General features: G+C 35.0%; 2 protein-coding genes across 3 annotated transcripts in view; one reads left to right on the top strand and one right to left on the bottom strand.

The window, feature by feature from the left end:
* The window catches only part of LOC107700886 (amyloid beta A4 precursor protein-binding family B member 2-like), a 36,454-nt gene extending 28,659 nt beyond the window's left edge, over positions 1-7,795 (top strand). Inside the window, exons 11-14 of one of the 2 annotated variants that reach the window (XM_016502721.1) lie at positions 1,081-1,161; positions 3,305-3,420; positions 4,617-4,799; positions 6,994-7,795. In XM_016502721.1, coding sequence (XP_016358207.1) covers positions 1,081-1,161; positions 3,305-3,420; positions 4,617-4,799; positions 6,994-7,149 — 536 coding nt within the window. In that variant the 3' untranslated portion in view covers positions 7,150-7,795. Of the gene's footprint in view, positions 1-1,077; positions 1,162-3,304; positions 3,421-4,616; positions 4,800-6,993 lie in introns of both variants that reach the window. The other variant, XM_016502720.1, reaches the window with a different exon arrangement.
* Positions 7,796-9,336: 1,541 nt separating this feature from the next.
* The window catches only part of LOC107700885 (putative methyltransferase NSUN7), a 15,902-nt gene continuing 543 nt past the window's right edge, over positions 9,337-24,695 (bottom strand). The window contains exons 2-8 of the mRNA XM_016502719.1: positions 24,203-24,467; positions 22,550-22,693; positions 22,368-22,469; positions 18,455-18,575; positions 15,319-15,454; positions 10,545-10,812; positions 9,337-9,858 (exon numbers count right to left, since the gene is read on the bottom strand). Of these exons, the coding sequence (XP_016358205.1) occupies positions 9,482-9,858; positions 10,545-10,812; positions 15,319-15,454; positions 18,455-18,575; positions 22,368-22,469; positions 22,550-22,693; positions 24,203-24,401 (1,347 nt within the window). The 5' untranslated portion in view covers positions 24,402-24,467 and the 3' untranslated portion in view covers positions 9,337-9,481. The remainder of the gene's footprint in view (positions 9,859-10,544; positions 10,813-15,318; positions 15,455-18,454; positions 18,576-22,367; positions 22,470-22,549; positions 22,694-24,202; positions 24,468-24,695) is intronic.

Raw genomic sequence — 24,695 nt, 5'->3', positions numbered from 1 at the left:
GCCTCATATATCCAGGTTTTCTCCAGAGCAGTGAAAATCCTGGTTCTTAAATAAAAAGGACAGTTTGTGAGGAAACAAATTAAAATAAGGAATAAGTCAGCTTATCTTAATGTTTAGTTGTTTTAGCATATTTCAAAGTTAGTAAAATGTAATTAATAGTTATTTTCTTAATAAATTCATATTTTGGTGCAATTTATATTATATGAAACAAATTTTCAATCAATGTAAGCATAAACTGTTAGAACAGAAAGTTCAAATAATGAGAAGTAAATTCAGTTAGCGTGTCCAAACGTTTGACTGCTAATTCATTAAAACACACAGATGGCCTGAAATAAAACTGAAATGAGCAAAGCAACAAAATGATGCAAATCCCAATCAGTGATCTCAAATGGGGTTTTTTTGCACCCTAGCGGTTCATTAGTTTCAATGACACTGGATTTTTGATTAAAGAAGAACTTAATGTGTATCTAAAGTACTGATTTCATGACCCAAATGCTTGTATTTCATAAACGCTGCTGCGGTCCACAGAGATGCATTGCTTTGTTGTAACATCCTGTCGCAGCTTAAACGCATGAATATAAATAGACCTACGAGCTGTTTTTCCTCAGGTATATTAATCTGTTTTGATGTGAATATATATGTTGTGTGTGTTTGGAGGGTTGTAAATTCACGCTCCAGCAGTACAAGTCCATAAATAAAGCATTGGGCCGTGCTGACCTCAGCAAACGCTCGCGCTTTATTGCATAAAGTCTGTAAATTCCTGCGATGATCAGTGAGATAATGAAAGCTGCAGTTCTGACCCATTGAAATGCAATTAAATCGCCCGTGTTACAGATCAGAGAATCACCGCCGCTGCTGCATTTACATCCGTCTCATCTCGATCACAGTTTACAGCAGCTTCAAACGCGGCTCACAGTGCAGGGTTTCTGGGCTCCTGAGGGACGCATTGCTCGGTTTTCATCATGCCAGAGGTTCCCGCTCTATACGAATGCATTTAGAGCGTTGATTCCCTCGCCGGCGCTCGGACCGATGAGTGAAATCTTCTGCGTGATGTTTCTCATCTGTGTGTTTCCTCAGTAGAGTTTCCAACACCAAAGACTGACCTACAACACAGTTTCCACGTGCTTTACCTGGGAATGACGTCAGTACTGCGACCTATAGGTAAATCACACACACTACAACTCTGTGAACTTTGAACAAAAACCAAGGGCGTCCTTACTAAATGAAGCATGACACTTATTTTGTGCCATTGACACTGCTATAGAACTGAATTGATTCAAAAATGAGCTGAATAACAACATTGTCTTCTGTAGAGCTGCTTTACAGCTGAAATTGAACTAGTTTCATAAATGATTAATTTTGAACACCATTAATTTCCTGTTTATCAATGTGAAGCTGCTTTGAAGCAATCTGTCTTGCATAAAGCATTACAGAAATAAATGGAACTAAAGATTTATGTAAATACAGAAAACCTCTATTGTAACTTTTCAGAGACTAAAAATATGAAATTTAAAAATTACCTTTTTTTTGTCATTTCTATTGTATTAGCGGTGAATATTTGACCCACATATATTTATGTTCAAAATTTACTGCACACACACACACACACACACATTTGTTTCTGTGAATTGTGGGGACTTTCCATAGACTTATTTTACTTTTATACTGACCAAACGATATTTTCTATCCCCTAACCCAACATTAACCCTAAACCTACCCCTTACAGAAAACCTGTTTGCATTCTTACACTTTCAGATAAACATCATTTACTATTTTTAATAATTTTTTTTTCCTCATGGGGACCGTAGGCCAGTCCCCATAATGTAAAAAATTTCAGGTTTTACTATCCTTGTGGGGGCATTTGGTCACACACACACACACGCACGCACACACACACACATACACACACGGTCACGGTCTACAACTAAGTATTAATATTATCTGTTACTATTTGTATTTCATGTAAGTAGTTTTGCTATTTGTACTTCCCCTGCCTCTTTATTGTCTGGTTCTGTTTCTCACAATTATTTTCAGTGCTGCAACAGTCTAGTAATTCAGATCCAAAACACTAACAACCAAAAACAACCTTTGACAGATTTTTCTTTAGATGATTCTGAAGACGAATCTCAATTTCGAGTAAACTTTGAGTCACAAGTTCACAAGTATTTCATATTTTAGTGTTTGACAAATTACAGTAATGGTTTTCTGTGTTCTACCTGACTTTAGTGTTTTTTAAGAGTGTTGATTTTTGGCAAATTGCATGGAAACCAATGGGGGAGTTGATATGATTCCAACACAGAACTTGTAAGAAAATTTGTACAGCCTTTCCAAAACGCATCGGTGTGTTGAAACTTTAAATGCAAATTCATAATCCAGAATGAAAAATATTCACCAAATTTCAAGATGAAATAAATAGTTTAACCAGTATTTCAAGCTGTTTGAATATCGAGTATGGGTCAAATTGAACCCAACACAAAAGTCTTAACAAAATTTGTATAGCCTTTCCAAAACACATCGAAACTTTGCATGCACATTCATGACCCTAAATGAGAAATACTCACCAAATTTCAAGACGAAATAACTAGTTAATCAGTATTTCAAGCTGTTTGAATATCGAATATGGGTCAAACTGAGACCATTACAAAAGTTCTGACAAAATTTGTACAGCCTTTCCAAAACACATCTGTGCATCGAAACTTTGCATGCACATTCATTGCCCTAAATGAGAAATACTCACCAAATTTCAAGAAGAAATAAATTGTTTAACAAGTATTTCGAGCAGTTTGAAAACAGTGTTGGTCAGATTGAGCCCTACACAAAAGTCCTAACAAAATGTGTACAGCCTTTCCAAAACACATCTGTGTCAAAACTTTGCATGCACATTCATGACCCTAAATGAGAAATACTCACCAAATTTTAAAAAGAAATAATTAAACCAGTATTTCGAACTGTTTGAATATTGAGTGTGGGTCAGATTGACCCCAACACAATGGGAGAAAGCATGATGTTATTAGCTTTACAACATGCACTTTTGAGACGAGTCTTGTGCATGTCTTGTACTGAATGTCTGCATTGAGTATATCCAAATTAGTCAAGTTACATTTATTTAGCTTTTTTTTTTTACAATACACATTGTTTCAAAGCAGCTTGACAGAAAGTAAATCAGTCACTCCTGAGCTTCATCTCTGTTTGGATGCTGACAGTCAGACTGATCACTAGGTTTTGGAGACAAACTCATTTCTACACCATTAGTTATTATAAACTTCATCCTGTGTAACTGTAAGGAACTATAATGCTGTTTCAGGAATGGACATGATAAATGGAGCGATAGACAGTCTGATGTCCGCCGCAGGGAAAGAGGACTGGACCCCCGTCCTGCTCAACGTCGCTGACGCCACAATTACTGTCATCAAAGAAAAGGTGATGCTTACTTTACATTTTTGTGACAATTTCCACTTTTTCTTCATTATTTTTCTGCCTTGAAACAGTTTGTGCATCAGACATAGATGACAAGATTACAAACTAATCCTTGGTTTTTGTTTGACTGTCATGAAATGTCATCTAGAGACAAACAATTAAAAGAAATTTATTTTGATTGGATACTGATTTAGACACTTCTTACATTTACATACTTAACAAATAAACACATTTATCAAATAATTAATGCAAGTTCCAAAACTTTTTGCATTAACTTGAGAAACTTTGCATTCATTCTCTTTAGTGGCTCCGCAAAATACAGGCATGTACGAATACAAACATTTAGTGAGCTAATACAAATTTTCTCGAAGGAATGCAAAATTTTAGTGAGTGAATGAAAACATTTTAAATACTTTTTACATTTACATTCTTAAATACTAACACATTTACCATATTCATCTAAGTGCTTTAAAAAAAAAAAAAACATGAGATGGGAGGAAAATAATTACTTGTTTTTTATAAACAAATGCAAGGTTTCTTAAGCGTTTCTCAAAAACATTTTGTGAGCTAACACAAAGTTTGAGAGTGAATGCAAAATGTTTGTAAGTGAATGCAAAAGCTGTGTGACCTTAAAGTTTCTTAAAGGAATGGAAAACTTTTGTGAGCCAACACAAAGTTTCTAGATTGAGCGTGTTGTGGGCTAATAAGTTGAAGGCAAATACAAACTTGAAGGCGAATGCAAACTTTCAAGAGCAAAAGCAATAATTTACTGAGTATTTACTGAAAGTACTTTTTTTTTTAAAAAGCAACAACAACATAAGCTTCAGTTTTTTGTATTTTATGGAGCCCATAAAGGGAAATACAATGCAATTTTGGGGTGTGACTCATGAGAACTGATATAAAATAATTTAGGTTCATTCACTTGTTTGGCAAACGTAAATGCCAAATCTGGCCCTTAATGAATAATTCACCTGTATAATTTGAGTTTAAAATATCAAAATGACACAAAACCTTGTCCACATGGACACCAGGACAATCCAAGGACAAATTCACTGCACAGAAATCAACACTGTGCGACTCCTGCTCTTCTCTTTCTGCTTGGACCCTGATAAAACATTAATCGGCCTGTGAAAGTAATTCAGAGCTGGTGACATGAGACAGACAGGTTTATTACTGTCATTTCTCTTCTGTTCGGACAGGAAGAAGAGGAGGAAGTCATAGTGGAGTGCCGCGTGCGCTTCCTGTCCTTCATGGGTGTGGGACGTGATGTCCATACATTTGCGTTCATCATGGACACGGGAAACCAGCACTTCCAGTGTCACGTGTTCTGGTGCGAACCCAATGCGGGAAGCGTGTCGGAGGCCGTGCAGTCGGCCTGTGTGGTGAGTGACAGAAATACATGTCACACAGAAATCACATGCTTCTCATTTAAGGAATATTACAGGTTAAATACAAATTTAAACGAGGTAAGGTGAAACGTTTTTGAGAAGGAAGACTTCACACAAAATCGTGGCCTAACACAAATTTAACGAGCAAGCCCGACGTTTCTCGAGTAAACGCAAAACTGATCTAGATTCTTCTTATATTTGTATTTTTAACTTAGATATAATTTGACATGTATGCCAAATCATTCATGCAAGTGTTTTGAAAACAATAAGCTTTATGAAAACAAAAAAATATGAGCTTCAGTTTCTTGAGGGACCGCAAAAGTTGAGAACAAACACAAACATTTCTCAAGGCAATGAATGCAAAAGTTTCTTGAGCTAATGCAAACATTGGTTGCAAACAAATTCCAGTTTTCTTGTGTGAACAAACAAACATTTTGTGAGTAAAAAGTTTCTTGAGAGAAAGCATGTAGTCACCTAACAGAAGTTGACTGCAACAAACATTTTGTGAGCTTACAAAAGTTTTGTGCAAACACAAAGTGTTGTGAGGGAATGCAAAAGTTTGAGCAAATGCAAACATTAGGCTAGCTTATAAATGTTTTGTGAGTGAACGTAAAGTTTGAGGCAGTGCACTTGTATTGAGAGCAAATGCATATGTTTGGAGACCGAACACAATATGTTTACAAATGTTTTGTGTGCAAACAAGGTTTCTTGCGTAAACGCAAACATTGTGTGAGTTTTTAAAAGTTCTACAAGTTTTTCGGTAACAATTTCTTAAGCGAAAGCAAACATTTTGAATTAACAAAAGTTCCCTTTCATGGGAACTTCGAACTGCGTCCTCTAGGGGTGTTCCCCATAGCGACCCCTAGAGGACGCAGTGTCTCGTTCCCTACTCAGGGAACCATGGTTACACAAGTAACCTGAGACGTTTTGTGAGCGAAAGCAAATTTTTTGAGACTGAATGCAAAGGAGACATTATGTGAGCTAACAAAAAAGTTTCGTGAGGGAACGCAACATCTCATAAGAATACAGTTTCAAATATCTCAAAGGGAACATTTTGAAAGTTGACAAATTTTCTTCAAAGATTCTTGAGGAAATAAGTTTGAGAGCAAACATTTTCTCAAGTGAACGCAAACATCATGTGAGCTAACAGTTTTTGGCAAACGCAAACATTTTGAGTTAACAAAAGTTTCGTGAGCAAACATTTCTTGAGGGAATGCAAAGGTTTCTCGTGAGAAGTCTCAGTTTTGAAAATTAATGCAAAGTTTCTCAAAGAAACGCAAAAGTTTTGTGAGCAAACAGTTTCCCAAGGGAATGCAAACTTTCGGAAGCATACACAAAGTTTCTAGTTTTGAAGTTTCTCAAGGGAACATTTTGTGAGTTGACAGGTTTTGTGTGCAAACGCAAAAGTTCTTGAGGAAACAGTTTCTCAAGGGAACGTAAAAGTTTTGCAAAATAACAGTTTCTTGAGGGAACGCAAAATGTTTGCTAGCAAATGCAAAGTTTGAGTAAATGCAAACATTGTGTGAGTTAACAGTTTTTGGCTAATGCAAAATGTAAATCAACAAACATTTTAAGAGTTAGTAAAAAGTTTTGTTAGTGAATGGAAACATTTATCGAGGGAACGCAAACGTTTGAGATCAAATGCAGTTTTACAAACTAGCAGTTTCTTGAGGGAACACAATTTTTGCAATTGAATGCAAAAGCATTGAAATAATTTCTTAACTCTCAAAATGTTTGCATTCGCTTAAGAAATTTTGCGCTAGCCAAAAACTGTTAGCCAAAAGCTTTGTGTTCCCTCAAGCTTGCAAAACTTTTGTTTACGCACAAACGTTTTGTGTACCTCCTCGAAACCTTTGCTCTCAAAACTTTTGTTCCGTTTAACAATTGAACTCACAAAATATCTCCTTAAAATTTGCATTGTCACAAAACTTTTCACAAAACTTTCACAATCACTCAAGAAACTGTTTGTTCACAACTTTTTAGTTCAATCACAATTATTCTGTGTCCTCTAAGAAACTTTGTTTGCTCGCAAACTGTTGCATTTTTATTAGTTTTTACAAGCTGAAAGACAAGTTTATTTCCGTTTGGAGTGACAGCATGCCACAGATTCTGTACATAAAGTGTTAAGTTGTACTAAAGTGTATCATTCTGCAGTTGTTTAAGGGTTAAATCTGTGTTTTTTCTCTAGTTGCGGTATCAGAAGTGTCTGGGGAAGTCCGACTCCTTGACTCCGCCCCCTACCGACTCCGTCACCCGCCGCGTAACGTCCAGCGTCAAGCGTGGCGTCCAATCAATTATAGACACTCTGAAAAAGAAGTCCGCCCCTGAGGTTCCCCACCAATGACAGAGCAGAACAGCGGTGATGGACAGCAGGTGTATGTGTGTGTATATTTACTGATGCAAACGAGAAGAGTAAAAGAGGCCAACATAACAAAAAAAGACGAGTGAGATGAATGAGATGTCGTCGGCGCGTAACTGCGCTGAATGAAGCATGCGTCTGCCTTACACTAACACATTCTCACTCAAGTATTTCGAGGGCGTCAGTGTTCATGTGGCACTGATCCAGTCGCGTTCAGATCAATGTAAGTCTTCACACGCGTGACCTGGATTCAGTGCATCTCATTTCAAACCACCCGCTCATTCACACACTCGGGAAATTGGATCCTTTGAAAATTTTTCTCTTTCCCCAAGAAATTTACAGTGAATTTTCCGCTGTTAGAAAGTGTGTAAAACGTCACAGACTCGCGGCCTGCCTGATGTATCATCTTTCATCATGATGTTCAGTGGGAATATTGTAATACATCAGAGTCTGTCTGTAACATCTGCTCAGTCTGATACTGTAATGAAGAGCGGAACGGGGATTTTCTGATCACACACACACACACACAACAGCCTGAAAGAGTCCCTGCGCAAGTACGCAAACACAGACGTGAATGCTTGGCAAATGTGTGCTGCTTCTATACAAACTCAACATGATCCTGTGGTGTTGAAAGTATATATATATATATATATATATATATATATATGTGTGTGTGTGTGTGTGTGTGTGTGTATGTGTATAAAAAAAAAAAACTTCCTTCAAATGTATAAATGACATTAAACCAGATGTTTTTGTTCAGATGTCCAGCTAAAGATGCCAAAGTTAGTCAATCTGTTTTCTTTAAGTGTTTATAGAACCTTTAGACAAAATGTATAAAAAAAAAGGTTTGTTTTTGTTTAAAATCATATTTGCTCCATCAGGCTTTTATGGCTTGTAGTCGGATATAGTGAGAATATGCAGGAAAAAAACAGCTGTTTTATTCAGAGACTCAAAATGAGCAAAAATATGAATCTGCTGCAGATGCTGATATTTATATATTGAGATTCTGATGCTTGTGATGTAAATCAATTAGATATTTATAACAGTAGAGCAGATACTAACACAAAATGATCTAAATATCAGTCGTTGCTCTATATCTCCAGTAATAATAAGATGAGATTGAAATGCTTCAAACATATAATGCAGTGATTGAGAGCTGAAGAAATAAAGGCTCCTCAGAAGATGCGAGATGTTCTGGAGGCTTGTGAAGATCATTCCTCCGCTGAGGAACAGTGAAAGTAAAGCTTCTGGAAACAAACGCTCCTCAAAAGATCCTGAGGATCAGATTTGAGACTCTAAAACATGATTGATGGAGAATCAAGTAAAGCTGAGCTGCTTCAGTCCAGTAAGTGTTCATCTGGAGATATTACTGCAGTTATTCTGACGATTACTTGATCAAAATCAGTCAAGATTTGACACGAGAAGCTGGACGTTTGTACAATTACACTAAGAGCTTTTACTGGATAAAAGACCTTCAACATTGTAAAATGTGGTCGAAATACATTGATTTAATGCTAAACGTTATTAAAAAAAGGTTAACAAATTATGTAATTAACACTGAAATTTTACTTGCTGATAAAACCGCTTCACAATATCAATGTTGATTTAACCTTGATCATTCCCATTGAATAGCTGGTTGGATCCACTTCAGAAAACCCTCTTATTTTGGTGCCCTTTTGGTGTGTAACAGCCGCTTCATAATTGCATCAATTTTTAAATGGTAAAATAAAGTCCCTTGCTTATTTTTTTCATTAAGAAAATCCCACATTGTGAAAATAACCTTAAAAAGCAACACCATCTAAAAACCGTTTCTCCACCGTGACTCCTTGAGAAGCCGTAGAGGACGACGATTTACACTAACGCCGCCGTAACGCCCTTTTGTTGCAGTGCTGAAGATGCAAAACCTACTTGCATTGCATTATGAACAGTGGAGCACAGTGATGCATGAACAGAGCTTGCTTTGCTAAGAGATTTTGCGTACTTGCGTAGAGGAATAGCTACATGAGGAATCCCTGCTAAAGTATAAGCGTCAGATATCAAACAAACACAGGAATGTTATTTTTCACAGAATGGTGTTTTAAACCAGATCGACCACTAAAGACACTCATTTTTACACCATATTAATGTATCATGTTGTGGAAATAAATTACATCAAAACAAACATGTCTCTCCATGTTTTATTTGCATGTAAACTCGCGTGGCATTGCAAAATATGCATGTTTTGATGGCAGTGTTAGTTTAGTAACAATGGGTTAGTTATCTGGCATTAAAAAGTCGTACATTTTAAAAAAGCGAGTGAAATGCAGACTAATGCATGTCAGAGCCATGGCCGCAGATGATTCAGTCTGAACGGTGTTTGGCTTCGAGGCAGAGCTGGTGTCGAGTTACGCCACTGCAGGTTTGTGTGGGCGGGGCTTGGCCGGGCAGGAAGGGCGTGGCTCCACCTCTGAGGAAGAAGACCATCGCTTGACAACAGAACAGGAGGAAATGTGACGGTCGCCGGCCGAAGCACTTCCTGTCGGCATTTGGGTGGAGCGGGAGGCGGGGAGGAGTGATGATCATTGGTGGAAACCACAGCCGAGGCCAAACGAGTCAAACTTTTACGGTACGAACTGGAGAAAGGGGCGGGGCTGGGGGCGGAGCCTGTCCTGGAGAAACCGCTCTGAGAGAGACGTTGAGAACTAGATGGTTTATCTGTGGAGATACAGAAGTAAACAGGACATTTGGTGAGTTTTCCTCAGTAGTTTACTCTGGAAATAATGTTAGGATTACACCGTGTCCTAACTACACGCGACACCGCCATACGCGATAAAAGATATCTTTTCCATGTTAAATCTGAGGTTTTGTCCAAACCAGCCGCAAAGGCGACACGCGAAATTTCTATTTTAGATACGACAGTAGATAATTCTCAGGTGTTCATGTGCTTTATTCAAAGCGTGTCTAATGTGAGTTTGAATATCATTTTGCGTGAAAGCAAAATACTGAAAGCAACAACAGATAGTTTACCTCAGATCTTGAAAATAAAGTAAAGCAAAGATATAGATTTAAAAGTGTGAACTCGCTGCGAACCAACGAGTGCTTTCCATAAAGATGGTATCAGTCACCATGTACATTTAATGATGTTAAAAAGGTTTGATATTTATGAATTAGATTATAAATTTATCAATTTCGTTGCGAGTGCAGAGCGCTTTAAGAGAGGCTCCGCCCCCACACGCTTCTGATTGGCTGTGATATTTGATTGATTCGGTCACGTCTGGTGTGGACACCTAAATTGCTTGTTGCTGGAATCTAGTGGCGTCGTGTGTAGTTAGGACACTGTGTTAACAATTAAATCAAGCTAAATCTAATGTTATTGTGTGTATTTGTTAAACTGAAGTAACCATAGTGTGCCGGACTCCGAGGCGACTGACTCAGTGTCGGCTCTGAGCTGCTTCCTTTCATCTCACGGTTCAGAAATTCCACCACGCGTGATTGGTCGCTCTGTATGGCGTGTGGGCGTGTCTTCACAGAGCGTTTCTGATTGGCGGGTGCTCTGTGTGACCGTCGGCCTCGGCCTTCTTTCTTGATTGGCTGGAGGCCGTCTAAGAGGCCTTTAGCCGCTGCGCGAGCGAACACTTCTTGTGGCGTTTCTATCACTTCTGGTTGAGGCTGTGCAGGAGACAAAGAAAAGAAAGAAAGGCTGAAGTGCATTTGAAACACAATTGCATCTGTTCCGAGGAGGCACTTTAGATAAACACATCTGACAAATGCATCAAATATATTTAAAAAGCCGTTTTTGGAAGGGGAACTGCGGGGAACTTCTGTATTGTATTTTCAAAAAATATTTTAGAGCTGTATTTTACAACTATAACACACACACACACACACACACACACACACACACACACAGTGTGAAATAAGGCTGGTCAGCCCAGAATGGAGGTTAAACAGGGAAGAACCAGAATAATGCAACATCCGAACCATAAATCACGCGCACACAAACACATTCTCGTCTTTCTACCTCATGAACAATTTCAGCAGGACACAAATCATATGATGAAAACAGCAGCATTCATTAATTAATTTGTCTTAATTTGTATTAAAAAGGCCAAAAGTTCATAATAATAAGAGTCAAAAGTAATAGTAAAATAAAATGCTGGAAAAAAAAGTTTGAAAATATTTATTTTCCTGACAAATTTTTGTAAAATTTTAAAATGCATCTAAAAAGATTTAAAAATAATGGTGGTAAAGAAAATGGTGAATCAGTCTAATTCTGTGGGGAAATGCTTTCTGAACTACTTCTGTACTGTATTTTTTTGTTTTGTTTTAATTTTCTGCTACATTAAGAGTTACAAACATAAAAAGATTAATAATAATAATAATAATAATAATAATAATAATCATCATCATCACAAAGAGGATAAATAATAGTGAAATTTTTTGAAAATGTACATTTAAAATATTATTTTCCTGAAATTTGAGCTAAATTTTTTTGTATATTTTAAAACGCATCAAAAAGAAAAAAATAAGCTAAACTTTTCAAATTTTTCAGGAAAAACCCCCAACAATTCTCATAAGTTAGGTCTCTGTGAAGCATGTTGGATCAGTGTGTGTTTCTTCCCGGGTCACTGCTGTCTCAGCACCACACACACACACACACACTTACAGTGAATAATTCAGCTGGTGTGTGTGTGTTTGAGGATGTGAGGTTTTGCCCTGTTGATGCTAACACATGCAGACATGAGGGCTGCATTATTCAACATGTCCTGCCCTCTTCCTCCTCACACATTTATTGCCCGTCCTGTGTTTCTGATGCGGCTCTGGCCCCAGATTACGCTCATCATGACTGTCCTTCAGCTGAACATGAGGTCACACACTGAAACAGAGCCGATCTTCCGTCTGAACGCAACTGCAGACTTTATTAGTCCCAGGTGCGACCGTACAGATGCATCGTAAAGCCGCGTGTTACGGGAGGAGGGTTATATTCCCACACACATCTAATAGCCTTTATGAGACCGTTTTAAGCGAAGCACAATGATCTTTATTAGTGGCTTTTATTAGTCGTGGCAGGAAGGATATGGAGCTTGATGATGTTTTCCTGACTGTCAGCGCAGAACTAAATATGACGGATCGCTGTAATCTAACTCAGCGTATACATCGCGTCGTTTGCTGGAGTTTAACTCTGATCCAGCAGGAAGTTCTTCTCTTTCTCCGTCTCTCTGCCGTGTTATTTTTAGCTGCAGATGAAAGCAGAGGGAGGATTCCTCAACAGACACAGCAGGATTAGTCCATGAGAAACAAAGAGTGTCTCTATCGAACCCCAGAGAAACTCTTCCCAGCATGCTTTCAGCATCAGCTAGAAAAAACAACCAGCCTGAAAGAACCGTATCTGTTCCAGCTCACAGACTCGCTCTCTGTTTATATTATTATTTTTAATGATTATACGCGCACACGCATAGAAAAATATACAGAAATCTGGCTCAAAAATATTTCAGGAAGATAAAACAAAATAAACATTTTAAATATTTTCGTTATTTTACTACCATTTCTGGCTTTTGGCTCAAAATATATATGTTATATAGATTTACAAAGAAAGGGCTCGAAATATTTCAGAAAGATAAACCAAAATAAAATATATTTTAAATATTTGATATATTTTATTACTTTTTTTTTTATTAGTTTAGTAAAAAAAAAAAAAATAATAATAATAATAATAATAATAATATTATATATGTATATAAAATCAAACAATAAATAATAATTTGGCTACAAATATTTCAGGGAAAAAAAAATATATATATATTTTAGTACTATTTTTGGCTTAGTGTAGTTTTGAAATCAAAAATATATAAATTGTTCAAAATATATATTACTTAGATAAATAAATATAGAAAATTGGTTAAAAGATACTTACGGAAAATAAACTTTCCAATATTTACATATATATCTTAATATCTAATGTATCTAATATATTATATAAAATATCTAATATATTTTAGGTACTTCACTAATGTTTTTGTGCATTTTTAATATCTAAATATAAAAATATTGTTCAAATATATTAAAAAAATATAACAATTTCCCCCCCACAGTTTGACTGGTTCACCATTTTATGCATGTGTCAAATGTTTTTATATAGAGTGAGTGTTCAGAATATGTGTGTGTTCAATAAACGCATCAATAGTGATGGTCTAGGAACCACAAACAGCTCGATCAGAAATATAATAGAAAGTTTCCTCTCATTACAGAGATATTTGCTATAACGCACAGCGTATGATCAGATCTTTTGAATGGGCCTGAGCTTTTATTTTCTTCTTTACTCATTATTTAATTACATTCTTCTATAAAACTGTATTTAAAAAAAAAATAAAAAATGCAGAAATGCCAGATTTGTGTGATAACGGCACCACACGATGAATTAAATATATAACTATTTTAGTTATTTTACTACTGTTTTAGCTTGGTATAGTTAAGAACAAAATATAAATAGTTCAAAATATACAAGTTATGTAGATTTACAAAAAAAAGGGCTCGAAATATTTCAGAAACAAACAAAAAAAAATATTTTAAATATTTTAGATATTTGATTGCTATTTTTTTATTAGTGTAGTTTTACATAAATATATTAGTGTTATTCAAAATATATAAAAATACAAAAATTTGGCTACAAATATTTCAGGAAAAAATATTTTAGTAAATTTTAATACTATTTTTGGCTTAGTGTAGTTTTAAAATCTAAATATATAAATAGTTCAAAATATAAAAGTTATATAAATATACAAAATTGGTTAAAAGATACTCGAAATATTTACTTTCCAATATTTACATAAATAGTTTGATTGGTTCACAATTTCATATATGTTATGCATTTGTCACATGTTGATTTGATAGAGTCTAAAGGCATCAATAGTGATGGTCTAGGAACCACAAACAGCTCGATCAGAAATAATCACTGTTTCCTCTCATTACAGAGATACTTGCTATAATGCACAGTGTATGACCAGATCCTTTTCTTTTCTTCTTTACTCATCATTTAATTACATTCTTCTATAAAACTGTATTTTTAAAAATGCAGAAATGCCAGATTTGTGTGATAACTGCACACCACACAATGAATTAAACATACAACATAATGAGATCATGTGACAGCAGTGTAACATACAACTGTCTGAAACATTTAAATCGCTGCATATTCCATAATTTAAAAAAATTATGTAGCATATAGTATACACACTACATAGTATGCAAGTATCTGTTCTGACAAATTTTCCTTTCCATTTAACCACATTTCAAGTGCTTTCAAACACACAAATGAGGGTAAAACATTTGTTTTTAAATGCTGAACTAATGATTTTCTGATCAGATGATCCACGTTTCAAATCACACGCAGGGGCCGGACTGAGTTTATTCTCATGTATGTTCTCAACTCTCACTTTGTGTACATGGGTCAAAGACGAAAAAGGGTTTAAGCATAAAAACAATACTTGTAATACTGCTTTAAATTGTTGTTGTTTTCCCGAATTTAAAAAAAAAAAGTTTTGTTTAATTTAATTGCAATTTTGTTTTTGTTTTTCCGAGCAAAAAATAAATATCATACATTTTTCCCTGATTTACAGAAGACACCCACTAAAATGTCATTCAGTGTAACAATCTTGTCAGGCATATTTACAACAAAAATAAATTTATGACATTAAAAGACTAATTACTTTCACCCCAAATACTAATTAGTTGTAATTTTACATTTTAAAAAATGTGCCACTATCCGAGATTTTGCCCATTTATCAGTAAAAATTGTTTACTCATTTAAAACACAAATCAAATTTAATATGCTCTCTTATTCTTTTATATATTTTAATATGTACACGTCAGAATAAGCATGTTGTTTGAATTTTTACATAAATATTGTGTTACACTGAATGACAATGTAACCTTATTTCAACCAAATTTTGACATTTTATTATTCAAAAACGTATTTGAAACCTTAAAAGTAGACGCTTTACTTACATTTAATGTGCTTTCTATTGATATAAAATCACTTTTGTAAATTTCTTTTGATGCGGACATCTTAACGTCTTTGACCCACATACTTGTGTAAATACTTGAGTATTTGGTTTTGGGCCGTCATGAGCGTCAGTAAGTGTTGTTTTTGGGAATGATAACGCTGATGTTCAGTACCTCTCGTGTGAGCAGCGCTAAAAAACAGCCGTTACTATGATCTGATGCTTCCAGTCTGAAGAATCTGGCCTTCATCTCCTCTGTTTCCTCATTATCTTCAATGATAGAGTCCTGCAGGAGACTTGGAGAACTCAACCTGACACACACACACACACACTTATTTGGTTATGTTATGGCTGGCACTGTGGTCAGTCAAGCAGGTTATAATAAAACAAAAGAAAAACAAAATAAACATTACTTCATTTTTTATTTCCTTCCTGTGAAATTCAAAACCACATTGATTTTGAACCACAAGCATTTGTCCACTCATTCGTCCTTCTCTTAAGATCATTATGTTACACTTTATCCAATGGTATAATATAAATAAGTTAAATATGCTACTATAGACACAATATTGAGTGTTTTTGCTCTATTCTGCCAGTGAAAACAGTTCCAAACAAGAGTCACAGCACAACTTTTGTGTCTCCGATAAACACAGTTCTGAATGATTCAGCGTTAAACGAATCAGGCGAGTCAATCATCCATCTGAGAAAGAAAATTGCATACTTCCCTACTATATAGACAGCAAAAAAGGGATGTGAACCAAGTAGTATGTCTAAATGTCTGAGACATACTGTGTGCATCTGATGGACACTTTACGGATTCGTGAAAGGCAGCGCAGCGATGCAACTGATTCTGGAAGATCACAACAATGACAACATGATGAATGAAGTATATCCAGATTACATTCATACTTTATAGAACACACTTGAATAGTCAGGCAGTAATTATTTATTTTTTTCAAAAGAAGCACTGATTCAGACGCAGCCAATCATCTGCTTCGCTCCTCAATGAATCAGCTGTTTGAAGGAAATGGTTGAGTGAATGACTCAATGACTCACTTAAGACAGTGACTTGTTTCATATTTAGAGTATAAATGATAATTTCCCAACATTCCATTATTTCTATATTCAATATGTTTTATTTAAACAGTGTTATGGAATCTCTGAGATGGATTAAACCATGTATGTAAACCTAAATGCCGTTTCTGTACCATTTCTGCATGGAAAAACTAGATTTTGCTGATATTAATTTTAGCCCTATAGAGTCTTATTATTCTAATTGCATTTACTGAATAAAATTTACATGAAAGGAGAAGAGGTTCAAAAAGTTGCCCTTATTAAGAGGGGGCAAATATTGCCCCTTAAAATGGAAAAAAGTTCATGTGTATTTATTTTTTTATCCTGGAGTCACTGAATTCTGCAGAGTGTCATTTTGTCCTAAAAAACGGTAGCTTTTTCACACACGCAGCTCGCTTTACTGTATGTCTGTGCTGCGGTCTGCTTCTAATGCACTGAAAATACTGAGCACATCAGCTTCATTTTAACATCATTCGGTTTACTTCATTTGCAAGTTGCTTTGGATAAAACTGTTTGCTGAATAATTAAATGTGCGTAATTAAAGCAGATTTCTAATGAGAAGTTTATGAAAACTGTTGCCAGCTACACAAGAAAACGCGAGGCTCTTTCTTTCGTTTTTGCCAAAATAAAGGCCGGAAGATTTAAGCAATGCAATGTGAAAATGATGAAATTAAAAGCGATATTACATCTGTAATATTACAAAACAAAATAACTAAATTTTAATGTAAAATAAAAAGGAAATGTCCACTTTTAACTGCTGATACAGTGTGGGAGAACTGGGTTCACTTTTTGAGTCAGTGAAAACCTATTAACAAATACACAAGTGTAAAAATCCTTCAAGAGGAAGTAGTTTATGAGCAAAACTAGAGTTAAAACAGATCACGGCTAGTTTGCAGTTCTTGCTGGACATGAGATGCTGTTTCAATGCGAGCATGCATGCATCATGCATTTCAATTGCCTTTGCCTTCATCTCTCATAAGCAATAAGAAGTGATTTCCAGTGTTTCAGCAGGATTCACATTAGGGGTTTTTCTGGACCTCTGGACTCACTAACTCACACAAAATAGACAGACAAAAGGGGGTGAAATAACATTACTGCAGATTAAATAAACACTGATTATGAGAGAGCTGATATTGTGTGTGAAGAAATTCCTTCAACACTCTCTACTCCTCATTGAACACTGAGCTTTATACTCAACAACAGCTGCTCACCGTCAGCTGATTGGAGCACAGGGAGAGAGGGGCGGGGCTAATTATCACTGCACACAGCTGATTGGTTAATCATGACTAGCTCAATCTTTCCATCCACTCAAACACACACACAATTTTGGCCATTACTGAAATTTGGTAAAACACGTCCCTTGACTTTTAAATATTCAAGAAACACCATATTAAGGCATCAGTATTTAGTCTCACCTGTATTTAAATCATTACAAATGGTTTGATGCTATATTGTTTTTGCAGAAAAAATATTTTAATTTGTCAGATTCCCTTACACCACTTCTATTATGTTTTTATTATTATTATTTATTAAATTCCTTCTGTTTCAGAATAAAGCAGTAATTGATCATCAAATCACAAGTCTGCTTTAGGCAGAAGCTGTATAACATGACAAATAAAAATCATGACACTTACAGATAAAATATTCATAAACTGTTTATATAAAATTATTTAACTTATATTTATGTATAAAAAATACACAATATAATAAAATACTAATTAAATTATATAAATCTATTTAATGTATATTTATATATAACATATACATAATATACATTTTATATAAATAAATAAAACAAAATTAATAGAAATCATAAATTATATATATTATATTATATTATATTATACACACACAATATACAAATTTAACACTATAAAAATTATGTAAAAAATGATTTGTGATTTCTTTTATGTTATTGTTATTTCTTAGCTTATTGGCACAATGCACTTTCATAATAAAATAGTAATAACCATCATAAAAACCATAATAAAAACATTATTAACCATCCTTTTATTTCATTCTAACTAGTAAACTTACAGAAAGGAGACTTTGCCACCCTAAAACTAGAACAAAAAAAAAATAAAAAAATAAAAACGTTTTTTTGCCCAGAATTAACCAAATTGAAAAACAATTTTTTTTTTGTCATTATTACACGATTCTCTTTTCATTTTCAAGTACACAGAAAAATGTTTTAATGATCATGAGACAACACCTTCGAGATGTAAGTTCACACACACCTGTAGGGCGGCGCTGTGGAGTGATTCTCTTGTGTTTGTGAGAGGACCGTCTTCAGCACCTCCTCGTTCTCCTCTGGGTGAACAGAACAGGTGGAGTAAAGCACCGCCCGCACCCGAGGAACTACACACACACACACACACACACACACACACACAGGCATGAGCAAAACGATTGTTAACACACTGCAGAGAACCATGGCTGTCTGTTCACTGACGGACTACAATTGATTCACGCCGGCTGTTAATTAACGCTGTGTTAACGGGAATCTGCAGGGAGGGGCCGCAGCGTCTTCACACTCGATAACTGCTGATGAATGGATCTCACACACACACACGCACATTAGATCAATATGACACAAATCATCACAGAAATTATGAACGTCAATACAGGGAGGCATGTTCAAATCACTCAACGCTCTGGATCAGCTCTAGTTCTCTAGAACTCGTTCAGATCAGCGGTGTTACACGAATAAGTCATAAGAGGCAGATTATACACAAGTGTTAAGTCATGATACAAAACTGAGTAAACCACAATGTTTTATTTACTTATTTTTAATAAATTTTTCCACCAAGTACCACAGTTCTTTAAATGTTGTTTGTTTTTTGTTCTAGTAAGGGATTTAAATATCGATCAGTTTTGTTATAGAAAGAGATTTAATTGTTTGGTTTTGTTCTAAAAAGAGATTTAAATGTCGTTCTGGTTTTGTTCTAGTAAGATATTTAAATGCTGTTCGGTTTTTGTTCTAGAAAGAGATTTAAATGCTGTTCGTTTTGTTCTGGAAAAAATATTTAAATGTCACTTGATTTTGTTCTAGAAAGAGATTTAAATGCTGTTTGGTTTTGCTCTAAAAATATATTTAAATACTGTTCAGCTTTGTTCTAGAAAGACTTAAATGTCATTCGGTTTTGTTTTAGTAAGAGATTTCAATGTTGTTCGGTTTTGTTCTAGAAAGAGATTTAAATGTCGTTCTGGTTTTGTTCTAGAAAGAGATTTAAATGTCGTTCTGGTTTTGTTTAAGTAAGAGATTTAAATGTTGTTTGTTTTTTGTTCTAGTAAGAGATTTAAATATCGATCGGTTTTGTTCTAGAAAGGGATTTAATTGTTGTTTGGTTTTGTTCTAGTAAAAGATTTAAACGTCTGGTTTTTGTTTTAGTAAGAGATTTAAATATCGTTTGGTTTTGTTCTAGAAAGAGATTTAAATGTCGTTCTGGTTTGTTCTAGAAAGAGATTTAAATGCCGTTCTGCTTTGTTCTAGAAATAGATTTAAATGTCATTTGGTTTTGTTCTAGAAATATTTAAATATCGTTCGGTTTTGTTCTAGAAAGAGATTTAAATGTCATTTGGTTTTGTTCTAGAAAGAGATTTAAATGTCGTTCAGGTTTTGTTGTAGAAAGAGATTTAAATGTCATTTGGTTTTGTTCTAGAAATATTTAAATGTCATTCGGTTTTGTTTTAGTAAGAGATTTAAATGTCGTTCTGGTTTTGTTGTAAAAAGAGATTTAATATCGATCGGTTTTGTTATAGAATGAGATTTAATTGTTGTTTGGTTTTTGTTCTAGTCAGAGATTTCAATGTTGTTTGGTTTTGCTATAGAAAGAGATTTCAATGTTGCTCGGTTTTGATATAGAATGATTTAAATGTTGTTTAGTTTTTGTTCTAGTAAGAGATTTAAATGTTGTTTGGTTTTGTTCTAGAAAGATTTAAATGTCATTTGGTTTTGTTCTAGAAAGATTTAAATATCGTTCTGTTTTGTTCTAGAAAGATTTAAATATCGTTCGGTTTTGTTCTAGTAAGATATTTAAATGTTGTTTGGTTTTGTTCTAGAAAGAGATTTAAATGTCATTTGGTTTTGTTGTAGAAAGATTTAAATATCGTTCGGTTTTGTTCTAGAAAGAGATTTAAATGTCATTTGGTTTTGTTCTAGAACGAGATTTAAATGTCATTCAGGTTTTGTTGCAGAAAGAGATTTAAATGTCATTTGGTTTTGTTCTAGAAAGAGATTTAAATGTCGTTCTGGTTTTGTTGTAAAAAGAGATTTAAATATCGATCGGTTTTGTTATAGAATGAGATTTAATTGTTGTTTGGTTTTTGTTCTAGTCTGAGATTTCAATGTTGTTTGGTTTTGCTATAGAAAGAGATTTCAATGTTGTTCGGTTTTGATATAGAATGATTTAAAACCTGCTGTTGGTGAGTTTGTTTCTGTTCATGCTAAGTCAAGTCTGTTCGTGTCAAGTCAAGTCTTTGGTTTGTATTTGTTTGGATTTTGGATTCTTTGTTCTAGTAAGAGATTTAAATGTTGTTTGGTTTTTGTTTTAGTAAGAGATTTAAATGTTGTTTGGTTTTTGTTCCAGTAAGAGATTTAAATGTTGTTCGTTTTGTTCTGGAAAGATTTAAATGTCGTTTGGTTTTTTTTCTAAAAAGAGATTTAAATATCTTAGTAGAACAAAAACCAAACGACAAAAGTTTTCTTGTCTTTTATTTTGATATTTTGCCTTGTCATGGTTCCTGTCTAGTCATGTGATTCCCTTGCCCTCATGTTATCCTGCTATTGGTTGCTATGTTCAGTGTGTCAAGTTCTCATTGGTTGGTTTAGTTGTGTCTTATTCCCCATTGGTACAAAACGCTTGCTGTTGAAAGATGGATCAGTATCCTGTTTATTTGGACTAGCTGCTCCACTGAATCACAACCGGTAAGTATGATAAATAATAGATGTTTATATTTTCTATAGAGTGTTCAAAATACAGAACTATTGAAATAGGCGTATCGTTTACGACACGCACTGTACGCCGTAGACCAATCACAACAGACTAGGCCATCTGACCAATCAGAGCAGAGCAGGCTCACGGAAAGGAGGGGTTTAGAGAGACTGAATCTTTGAACTGCTTCGAACAAATCATTTGAGAATCGCTGGAAAATGAGGTGATATTAAATACATATTTTAAGAAAACAAAAGCGTTTTCTGACCTTGCATGCATGTAATCCTAGTGTAGGAGACTCCCAAAACAATACTAGGAACCGTATAAATGGCATAATAGGGGCACTTTAATAAACTGCATTAGGATTCTTGAACTTGCCATTCAGTGAACTGTTTGTTACAGTTCGAGAAATTTAAATGTTGTATGGTTTTGGATCTAGAAAGATATTTAAATGTTGTTCGGTTTTGTTCTAGAAAGAGATTTAAATATTGTTTGGTTTTGTTTGATTAACAGATTTCAATGTTGGATGATTCTGTTACATTAAGAGATCTAAATGTTATTCAGGTTTGTTATAGAAAATGATTTAAATGACATTCGGTTTTATTCTAGAAAGAGATTCAAATGTTGTTCAGTTTTTGCTCAATTAAGATATTTAAATGTCATCGGTTTTGTTTGATTAACAGATTTCATTGTTGGTCAGTTTTGATCATTAAATATCTGTTGTATCTAAATGTTGTTGGTTGTGTTCTAGAAAGAGTTTTATATGTCATTCGGTTTTGTTCTAGAAAAATATTTTAATGTTGGTTGGTTTTATTTAACAGATTTAAATGTCATTGTTTTATTTTTTTTTTTATTAACATATTTCAATGTTGATCGGTTTTGTTTGATAAAGAGATTTATAAATAAATAAAAGCATTATTGAAAATAAGATGGATGTCACAGGCGAAAAGACTGAGGCTCTGGCATATACCTGGAGAAAGTAATTAAGTGATTTAGATAATGGACGTTTTTTGTCGTAAGCAAGTATCGTAAGCAAATTAGTATGTTAGTCAAATACTAATTTCTTTTCAGAGATATTAAGGTAGAATAGTTATTTAGTGTAATATTTTGTAACTCATCCAGATTTACGATTTTAGATCATCATTTAATTGTGTCTGAACTCATTAGGTAAGGTGAAGTGAAACACACACACACACACACACACACACACACTCACACTTGACGGCGCGCTGCAGGACTTTTCTCTGCTGGCACATGAGCATCTGGAGTTTATCTGGAGAGACTGAACCCTGGGACAGATCCAGCATGAGCCGTGGGTCTGAAACCGGTCCAGAACAATCACATGTGACTGATGTTCAGAGTGAATGTTCAGTATGATGAGTGTGTGAGTGTGTGTACCTCTGTTCTCCTGCATTATGTAATCTACAGGGTTGCTGACGGCGGACAGGGAACACGCTGGCATCAGAAACACCACACTGATCTTCTGCAGACGCGCGTCAGAGACGTCCAGAGACTCGAGAGAGTCTGGAAGCAGCTTCACATCTGAAAAACACACATTTACTTTGTCTTCTAACAAAATGAATCTCTCTGACCTCTATTTTGTAACCAAGGACTAACCAGCATCCCACCCCTGTTATTATGAGCATGTATTTCATGTTTTTTTTTTCATATAAGGAATATTTATCCATCTTTCCTACTGTATACTATAAATATTGTGCTGCCTAAATTGACGTTTTGTATGCTAAATTAGCATTTAACTTTTATGTGTTTAAATTTTCATTGTTTTTTCTCTTTAAATTAACATTGATTTCAAGCAAAAAAATATATATTTTTGTGGTTTTGATTTTAGCTTCAGTTTTAGTTAACTATAATAACCCTGAAATAGATATACTGATATGATGTAGATGAACTCAAAATATCGCAGTAATCACAATAAAAAAAATGGTTTTGTTAGAAAGACATAATTTAGTCATGAACCATTTTGTCTTAGTGAACGTCCCCAAAGGGAGTTATTTCTTCTGATTCAGACCCCAAGAGACGTGTATTAGCATTTTTACCACATAAATATGCCAAGGTCACACACATGTTTGAGTCAAACCTTCACCAGTGTCTCTCTATCATGGTCCTGGAGGAGCTCATTTGTGCATTTACATTCATGCATTCAGCAGAAATGTTTATGTAAAGCAACTTAAACTGCATTTCATATATACATTTTTATCAGTTCCTGCATTCCCTGGGAATCAAAGCCCTGCACCTGCCACTTCTTACATTACAGCAAAACAGGGACGCACAAAATTTACATTATATTCACATTTATTCATTTAGCAGATGCCCTTATCCACAGCAGCTTACAAATGAGGAACAACACAAACAATTTATCATAAGAGCCATAACATGTAATAAGAGATATATCTGCATCATATCAGTAAGCTGAGTGTTGTGTGGAAACCCAAATAATCATTCAGATCCATTGGTTTTAACTCGCTGAGCATCCCAGCGGTTTCTCTCCTGTTATTATGAGCATATACTTTCTCATTCAAACAGTGCATTTTTTACCTACAGTAGACTTTAAAAGGAATATTTATCAATCTTTTATACTGTACATTATAATGTTGTGTATTTATATTAATATATAATGCCTTGCTCTCTCACTATATAATGAATTCTCATGAATTTTCAGTATTTACCCATCTTTCTTACTGCACATTTTGCTGTGATGTCTAAATTCACTTTTTGGATGTTTATGTTGTATGTTTTGTATGTTTTTAAAAGTAAATATGTACAAACACACAAAATAATATCATTTGAATTTGTACATTATAGTGTTGTGATGTCTAAATTAACTTTATAATACTAATAATAATTTAAAATTAAACCTAATAATACTTATATATAATAATATAATATAATATAGAATTTTTCATAAATGCACTTTTTGTATGCTAAATTATCATTAAGCTTTTAGTGTGTTTGAATGATCCTTTATATATAGATATGTATATACGGTGTATATATACACATGCTGTATGTACTGTATATGTCAGCTCTTACTCTTGCAGCCCAGTTTGGTGAGTGTGTTCTGCAGTTCGTCTGTCTGTGACTGCTCTCCGTCTCCCAAACACATGATCACTGCGCTCTGACCACGAGCGTCTGACTGAGACGTGTGTCTTTCAGTCTGTGTGTGTGCAGAAGCAGCCGCAGCCACTGCAGACACGTGTGCGAGCGTCTGTGCAGAGAAACAGCCGCTCATCAGGACGTCTCCGCCGTCGACCAGCAGGGGCCACAGAGCCCAGGGGCCCACACAGCACGACTTATCCTACAAACACACACAACACACACCGTCACAGACAGCGCAACCCATCTCACACACACACACACACACACACACACACACACACTCACTCACTCACTCACTCACAAACCCTCACACTATTACACTATCACACTCACACACACACACACTATCACACTCACACACTCACTCACTCACTCACTCACTCACTCACTCACTCACTCACTCACTCACACACAAACACTCACACTA

The sequence above is a fragment of the Sinocyclocheilus anshuiensis genome, unplaced genomic scaffold (assembly GCF_001515605.1).
Source record: "Sinocyclocheilus anshuiensis isolate Anshui unplaced genomic scaffold, SAMN03320099.WGS_v1.1 scaffold1654, whole genome shotgun sequence".
Lineage (NCBI taxonomy): Eukaryota > Metazoa > Chordata > Actinopteri > Cypriniformes > Cyprinidae > Sinocyclocheilus > Sinocyclocheilus anshuiensis.
This window is presented reverse-complemented; position numbering and strand designations above follow the sequence as displayed.